The following is an 8,530-nucleotide window of genomic DNA, read 5'->3' as shown; positions in this document are numbered from 1 at the left end:
ATTAAAATGACAAACCTTATGTTGGTTCAGCGCCTCGAGCTGAATCAGATTAGGATCGGGAAATACGCCACCCGGTGAATAAATCATACTCGTCGGTGATTAATTTATTTTATTTCATTTTTTAAATTAACTATAAAAATATATACTTCAAATTATTATTATAAAGTTTTGTTGACTCATATTTTTATAGACCAAAAATAACATAATAATATTATTTTGACGAATTCAATATGCGGATTATAGACTAAAGATAAATAATAGTATCATATTTTATACACATTAATCATAGAGTTAATTTGCACCATATGGTTTATGTATAATTTATATACTCTATATATATACTTTCAGTATATTTATGACATATTATTCATTGCTCACACCAGTTACACCACACGCTTAGACTGCAAGTTACACGACAGCGGATCATCGTTTTTACACATTTAAAAACGTTCGGGAAACTATTGATGTAAGTGTCTTACCTATACTAATATACATATAAGTAGTTATAATATATTGTTAGACGATTAAGTACGATATATAATAGGTACATACTTCATATTAAATTATTATGATGTCGAATAAACTATAAAGAACGGAATCGTTACGTAAATATACATATTATTTTTATTTTTATAAGTTAATTTGGCAATTCGCATTATTTAAAAATATCTTATTAAGACTAAGTCAATAAGTTTACAACATATTATTATAACTGCAAAAATTTGGAATTAATAGTGGAACGACATTTTTATATTATATTATCTACACGTATAAAAAAATGATAAATGTAAAAAAATATAAGTAAATAATAACTTATTTTTAGTAACGATTTTAAAGAAATATTTTTGTATTTTTGGTACATAATTATAAAAATAAATTCTCTATTATAACCATCTTAAGTGTTGAGCGTTAACTGACAAAAATATGCTTAGCTGAACCCGTCTTCGCTAACTTATTTATCGTACAAACTGGAGGATGAATTTTGAGGAAAACGTGATCAGTAAATCCGGTAAACGGGATTTTCCACCTGACTTCCAATTATCAGAACAAACGTCATCCAGATTCATCGACAGATTTATCCGTTTGAAAACTACATATTGGAACAGAGGATACGCAGTAGTTTTGCTTGGACTTATAGGTAAATAAAATTGTAGTATATGTTGTCGATAAGAATTTATTCCATCACTGACGATTTGATGTACAACTTAATACTATTAATAAAATATGGCTTTGTGTTAGCTGCCGACATTCTGGTAATGTTCAGTTGTCTTCAACCGTCTACCAGCAATAATTATCATTTAAACATTATTATTTTAGTAGTAAAACGCGCTTAATGTTATCTGGTACCGGTGGTGCCTCATAGATAATATAAGAATGGACAGGAGTATAGGACATACCTATACCAGTTCCATATGGGGTCGTGTGCTTTTTTAGAGGAGAGAGAACGTAAAGAGAGAAAGACGATATGGGGCTTTTTAAGGTTATGTGCAGAACTATTTTATTAAATAATAATGAATGACATGATAGTCAGTTATATTTAGATATTTGTCAGTTTGTATTTTGATTGTTGTACCACTTGTGCCTGGAAAATTACTCTAAACTTTATTAAATATTTAAAATATTAAAAATATTAATTATTATTTATCAATTATCATATCAATATTTGCCCCATATAACCTTAAAAATAGTATCACTAAAGTTTCATGTGATAAGTTCTTATGTCCTATCCATTCTTATATTATCTATGTGGTACCTACTGATTTGTTAATTTGTTATATCCCCGCCACCCAGGTTTGTCTAGTCGCCATCCATAATAATATAAATATATTTTCGCGTTAATAATTCGACGGTTCTTAGATAAAATGTACAACGTCTACCTAACATAGGTATTTAATACATAATATGGGTATTGGGTAGTTTAAAAACCAATAATCAAACCTTTATACCGATTGAACATCAAACAGTATAATATTAAGTATAATATTTGGAAGTTTAAAATACCTATACTATTGGAGACAATTTTTTCAAATTCTAGAATTTTTTTTGTGCTATACTTAAATAGTGTCCTAGCCGTGACAGTACAAAAAAATCAAGAATTTTAAAAGAGAAAAGAATTTTTGAGTATATATTTAAGAATTCCAAAAATCAAAATTTAAATAAATAAAATTTCAAAAATGGAAGTGAGCATATTTGACGAATCACCATGTAATCTGTAAAATACAGACTTAGAAGTTAAGAACTACTGTCAAATATCAATAGCAAAATTCAATAATATACTGCTAAAGGAACGTTATAAATGTTGTTTTCTGAGTTTTTTTGTTATTATCTACATACTACATTATATATTCTGAATTGAATTCAAATATAGTTTTTCGTCGTCTTATTTAAAAATATTTAAATGTAATTTAAAAAAATATATAAATATAAGTTTGGTTGTTAACTGTTATATTATTGTTTACGGACTGACAAAACATTAAATGAAACAGTTTTGAAGTAATCAAAATGTGTTCTTTTGATTATTATATAAGTAGATTTATATATTATATTTAATCATCTTTTATCTTTTACAAGACTGTACATTTCCCTGGTATTTGTACTTTTACTGTAGCATAGTACATAATAATTAATAATATATGTGTGCTGTGTGTATGATAAACTAATTTTTTTATAGGATTATTTATCACGGCGCTTCAATTGAGCATATTTTATAATTTTATTTGGTTTTTGGCACTAAAAAATCAAGTGAGTGACTGTTAGTCCAATAATTGTTTTTAATGATAACAATAGGGTTAGGATTTTATAGCATTTTCATATTTCTTATGGGATGCTTAAGAAATAGCAGAGTAAGCTAAAAATGTGTTTTATATAATACAGAGAACTCAAATTAAAAAGGTGGGCAAGTGGATGTCGCTCTGCTGTACTGTAGGTTACAAGTGGGTCACTGTATAATGGATGGTATTAAATTTGAATTCAATGATATATCATTGTATAAGAAAAACGATTCTGAGTGGAGACGATATGTCAGTCTAGGTATAAGACATATTATACACTTATCTATGGTATTAAAAAAAAAATTGACCTATAATAAATTCCAAATTAATCATATCACAATATCCATTAGGTACATATAACGCGTTATACATCAACAACAAACCGTGATACTATCATCATAATATATCGATGAAAATATTACAAATTAGAAGTTTCAAGTGCCCACGAATAATATTATACAATCACAACAAAATAACTAAAATAGTTATTCTAGGTTTTTATGTAATTTCGTCCAAATTTGAACTTAAAATGACTATACAAATAAACTGTGCTTGTGTATTTTTTAGATTTTTTGGTAACCGAATTATCTATTTACATGGAATCTTGTTTTAAATTTTCAATCCTTAGCTATAAAAACTGAACATTTTATAATTTATTAATTACAATGGTTGATAATTTTCGAGATTTTGATAAATTCTGTCCAAATTTGATCTTTAAATGCTTATAAAAAAAAAACTGTGCCTATGTATTTTCAATATTTTTCAACTGCTATTGTAAAAATATATCAGGAGTCTTGTATTAAATTTTTACACTTTTTGGCCCAACAGATAAAACTTTATTGATATTTATAGAAAAAAAAACTAAAAAAATTGAAAACTGAAAATGCCCGTAAACAGCTCAAAAAGTGTCAAAATATTTTCAAAATTGTATTGTGTATAGGAAATGCTAATATAAACATTCAGTGAAATTTTCATGTATCTACAGTTATTCGTTTTTGAATTACAAGAAAATAAGGAAATCGGTACATGAGAAATCGAGTGAATATCTAATGTTGTAAAAATATGAATTTAAAACGCTCATAAAAATTTAATTTGACTTTCTTGTAGAAATTTTTTTTTTGATAAAGTTAGACAAACTTATGAGGAATCTTGTATTAGATATTAAAATCTTAGATTTAAAAAGAAAATTTTTTATGAATTTCTAACTCAAAATAATTTGCAAATTTTCGTGATTTTTCCGTATTTTTTCAAGATTTGAACTTTAAACGTGTATAAAAAAAAACTGTGACTAAGGATTTTTAATTTTTTTCATCTGCCTTTGAAACAATAACCTAGGAGCCTTCTATTAAATTTTCAAGCTTTTTTACCCAACAAATAAAATTTTATTGATATTTATAGAAAAAAAATTTAAAAAAACTGAAAACTGACAATGTCCGTAAACAGTTCAAAAAAAGTCAAATTATTTTCAAAATTGTATTGTGTATAGAAAATGCAAATATAAACAACCAGTGAAAATTTCATGCATCTACGGTCATTTGTTTTAGAGTTACACCAATAACCAAAATCGATTTTGTTAAAAATCGATTTTGCGTAAAAATTCCCGTTTTTCCTTAATTTTTCTTTTGTTTTTCACATCGCTTTTGAAAACTACTGGGAAATTAAAATTTTGACCTCCCCAATGCACCAACGATATTCACTTTCCCATCGAACAAGATACTGAAGTCGAAAATCGAAGCATTATTTCGACTACTTATCGTGTACACAGACACAAAAATAAAAAAATAAAAAAAAAATAAAAAAAAAACACACATCATTGTAAAATCAATACATTCATCGTTTCACTCAGAATCTAAAATGTTATTTTGCGATTTTTTAGATATTAGGTAGTGCTATTTTTGGATTTTTTGAGATGTTTTGCATTTTTACCTGTTTTTGAATCAAAATTGGTCATAATTTATGAAATTTAATTTTAGTAGATGTATTTTTACATTTTTGTCAATCGAATTGTCAAAGTAAATATTATAATTATTATAGATATTTAGTAAATAGACCAATTACGTGGCCGCACTGAATGCTGATGCGACGTGAGCAACGCCGTGCCGTTCATAATTTCGTATTTTTTGGTTCTAATTTTAAACTTTTCCTATCTGCTAATTTTTGGGGATAAAAGTGTAAAACTATTAATTAATAAATTTCTGCTTTATATGGCATATTTTATTGTTTTTATTGCATATTTTTATCGCATATTTATGCAATTTGAAGTGCTATAAACTCGCAACCCTGTTAATAAGTAAAATAACCTACTCATACATTTATACATTTAAATAATGTTATATTATAATTCCAGGTTGAATTTTCCCATTATGATTGCTTGTCTTACGCTACGTATGGATATTATATTGGTGTAATACTAGGTGGTTTATTAGTCACTGTTTATCCGGCTCACAAGTAATCGAGTACTCCAATAAAATCGTTAATCGTTATAATACGATAAATTGATATCTATAATAGGGCTAGGATTTATATTTTAAATGCAATATAAATTATATAATATATGTATAGCCATTATATATAGTAAATTAATTTATTCAAATTCTTGAGATTTTAACTTATATTGATACAAAGTACAAACCTATGCACATTATATAACCTATACGGGCTATAAGTTATATTATAAATAGTTAATATAGACTACAGTTAATGACTTAATTATATTTTACTGATATTAGATATAATATACTGTGATAAAAAATTACACACACTTATGTTCATATACTACTCACACATTGACATCATAGAGTAATATATAGAGGTGCTGTTTTTTTCTAAAACGTGAAGTCAATAACGCAGACACAATTTATAGTAATACCATTTCATAATAATTATGGACTAAAGTATTGTACAAATCCAAACAGATTAGCCAACTTATCCAATTATTTTGTAGGCATGGTTATCACTTATCATTTTTCTACCAAGGTGTATCAATACACCTTGTTTTCTATATGTAGTTTTCAACACAACCTAGTGAGGAAATATTGAGCTAACCGACACAGTATAATATTTTGTTTGTGGCGACAATTCGGTTATACAATCGTAATAGGGAACGGCACCTCTATATTACTCTATGATTGACATATTATAGGTAGCCAAAATGTAACTGTCACATAAATTGCCTAAATATTACTCCTAAAAACACGAAAGGTTTCATCCCTCTTAATAAATCACCAAGTACGAGCTACGAAATAAAATGTCTACTTTGAATACATTAAATATTCTACGGGACATGTATTATTAGTGCAAACATATTTAGATATGCAAAACAAAAGTATTTAATTAGTCGTATTAAATAAATAATAGGTATTACGCGTTTTTTTATCTTGTACAACCAAATTCCAACTAGGTACTATTAGGTAGTACTAATAACAAACGAACGTGTATAAATCCTAGCCCTACCCCTCACCAAAAAATTTTCATAATGTAGTCTAATTTTATAATGATATTTTTAGTATTTTAGGAATTTTCGTCACCATATCATCGATTAACCAGTTAATTTTAGTCATGAGTATAAGTTACTTAAACACTCACACACAATGTTTCGTACAATTATTACGAGGAGCGACAATGGTAAAAATAAGATTCTTCATTGCCAAGTGCAATTTAATAGCACACAGCAGTAAATATAGTAATGGGTTTTGTGCCTTATTGTCCTATAGGGCGTGGTGGATACGTCGTTTAACAGGGTTTGGACCTATTGGGTTCCACTGAATAAACAGTCAATCCGTCACGTTCCAGTGGTATTGTCCATGCTGTTATATGATGGATACTATCTCCATGATACTGTTGATAAACTCCACGATACAAATTCATCTTATACGTTAACTCTATTTATTGGTATTATACACTTATAATTAAATCGTAATACTGCAGAGCACTCGAATATCTGCATAACATAATAATTGCATATTTTCATACCTATACGGTACGTTATGTACTTCATTATAGGCGCGATTGGATTGGCGTGGTACGTTTTGTGGTTGTACGCGATCAATGGAAATTATTCATTTTGGAGCCTGAACTGCGATTTTATTTTGTTTGGAGATTCGAACAACCCACGATATTATTCCGGAAAATCTGGCGTTTCATTAATCAGATCAATAGTATCGGGCATTCCATGGAAATCGATTTGCACTTCTAAGCCAATCCTTGTGGTTGTCTTACTATACGTGTGTAATGCTCGACTTAGTGAAATAAATGACGACGATTTATACAATAATGACGTATGTGTTATTTTTTAATATATTATTAAAAGTGTACGTTATTATAGCTCTGTTTTAACTAGTTTTTAACGAATTTTCGATTACACAGGACGCATTGACTATGAGAAATTACACCATCATATTATTGCTACTCTTTGTCTTTCTGGTCGAATTAGTTCCAGAAATCACCGTATCCTTTTCCACCTCTAACGTCAGAAAGTTTTGGAGTTGCTCATATTTCGGTGTAATGGGCATATTTCTTATTCTGGAAGCCATTTTAGGCAATACTTTAAGAACCAATAAAATATGTTATTATATGAACATAGAAATGCAATATCTTTATTTTTTCGGTAAGTATAAATGCATGTAAGACATAAAATATTGAAAACTATTTTTTATAATGTTCACAATCTAAATTACGTTGGTTTTGTATAGGATTCTACATAAATGTTTTTGACATCGCACCAAAATATGTCAGTCTAATATATGGTTTGCTGTTGAACATACATGTTATTTCTAACTTTTTGTGGGCCAATGTCATACATAGAGTATTGAGTTCTGGGGTAATAATATAAAATATGTATTTTATATGTTCTCATTTGTATTAAATGAAGTTAACTGTCGTAATTATATTTGAATACAGATACTTACCCAAGTCGAAAGTGCTATCCTGATGGCGATAATATATTTTGCGGTGGCTGTATTGTATGCCATTTTCAGTTCCGCGGAAACACAACCATGGGCAGCAGATGAACCGGTAGAAGAAAATCAACAAAATATGGTTGAAAACTTGAAAACTACAAAAAATTATAATAATTTACCATGACGTACTATGGAACAATTATGCGTTATAATAATTAATAATACGTATACTACATTTTATATTAAAATATAATCGTACGAACACGCGAATTATATGTTTGTGTTTTGTGTAGTTGCTTATAATATAAGGGTAGAATACGATTGCGTGCGTACCCCTTTTCTTTACTAAATACGATTACATGGTCTTTTATCGTAATGTTGAATATCCTACCTATGCATAAATGTACTCATACGGCCTCATACGGCGCATCGTCTGTTTATATTTAAATATCGTACATCATAATATGCGCATCAACATACCTACTGAACAACAGTGGTGGAAAGGGGGGGGAGTAATTTATTGGTGCACCGCCCCTCCTTTGGATTTTTACCACCGCTATACATTATTACAATATAAAATAATGAGAAGGGTTGTATTTACCTCTGTGGATTTTAAATTCACCACCCCCCTCTCAGAACTAGGATATATCTGCCACTGCTGAACAATAGAAGGGTATAAAACTTTCATAACTCACATAATACATAATAAATAAATAGATAAAATAGTATATAATAAATAGATAAAATAAAGATATAATAGATAGATAAAAAACAATTAAAAATAAATAGGATTAATTCAATTGAACTGTAATCATGATTATATAAATGTAGGTACATACATATATTATATGGTCATAATAT

At 28.2% G+C, this 8,530-nt stretch overlaps 1 protein-coding gene across 1 annotated transcript; it reads left to right on the top strand.

The window, feature by feature from the left end:
• The first annotated feature begins 372 nt into the window (after positions 1 to 372).
• On the top strand, positions 373 to 8,059 carry LOC132945813 (probable vesicular glutamate transporter eat-4). The gene is made up of 10 exons (XM_061015583.1): positions 373 to 466; positions 933 to 1,138; positions 2,672 to 2,742; positions 5,119 to 5,219; positions 6,278 to 6,395; positions 6,485 to 6,662; positions 6,774 to 7,048; positions 7,137 to 7,377; positions 7,463 to 7,590; positions 7,671 to 8,059. Exons 2-10 carry the CDS (start codon positions 976 to 978, stop codon positions 7,851 to 7,853), a joined length of 1,458 nt encoding a protein of 485 aa, XP_060871566.1. The 5' UTR covers positions 373 to 466; positions 933 to 975; the 3' UTR covers positions 7,854 to 8,059.
• The last annotated feature ends 471 nt before the right edge of the window (positions 8,060 to 8,530 follow it).

The sequence above is a fragment of the Metopolophium dirhodum genome, chromosome 5 (assembly GCF_019925205.1).
Source record: "Metopolophium dirhodum isolate CAU chromosome 5, ASM1992520v1, whole genome shotgun sequence".
Classification (NCBI taxonomy): domain Eukaryota; kingdom Metazoa; phylum Arthropoda; class Insecta; order Hemiptera; family Aphididae; genus Metopolophium; species Metopolophium dirhodum.
This window is presented reverse-complemented; position numbering and strand designations above follow the sequence as displayed.

Bases quoted from the DNA above. Each gene is read 5' to 3' on its own strand.
- LOC132945813 (XM_061015583.1), top strand. From the start codon at position 976: ATGAATTTTGAGGAAAACGTGATCAGTAAATCCGGTAAACGGGATTTT. The intron at 6,396-6,484 runs GTAAAAATAAGA...ATTGTCCTATAG, and splicing joins TATTACGAGGAGCGACAATG to GGCGTGGTGGATACGTCGTT. The intron at 6,663-6,773 runs GTATTATACACT...ACTTCATTATAG, and splicing joins TACGTTAACTCTATTTATTG to GCGCGATTGGATTGGCGTGG.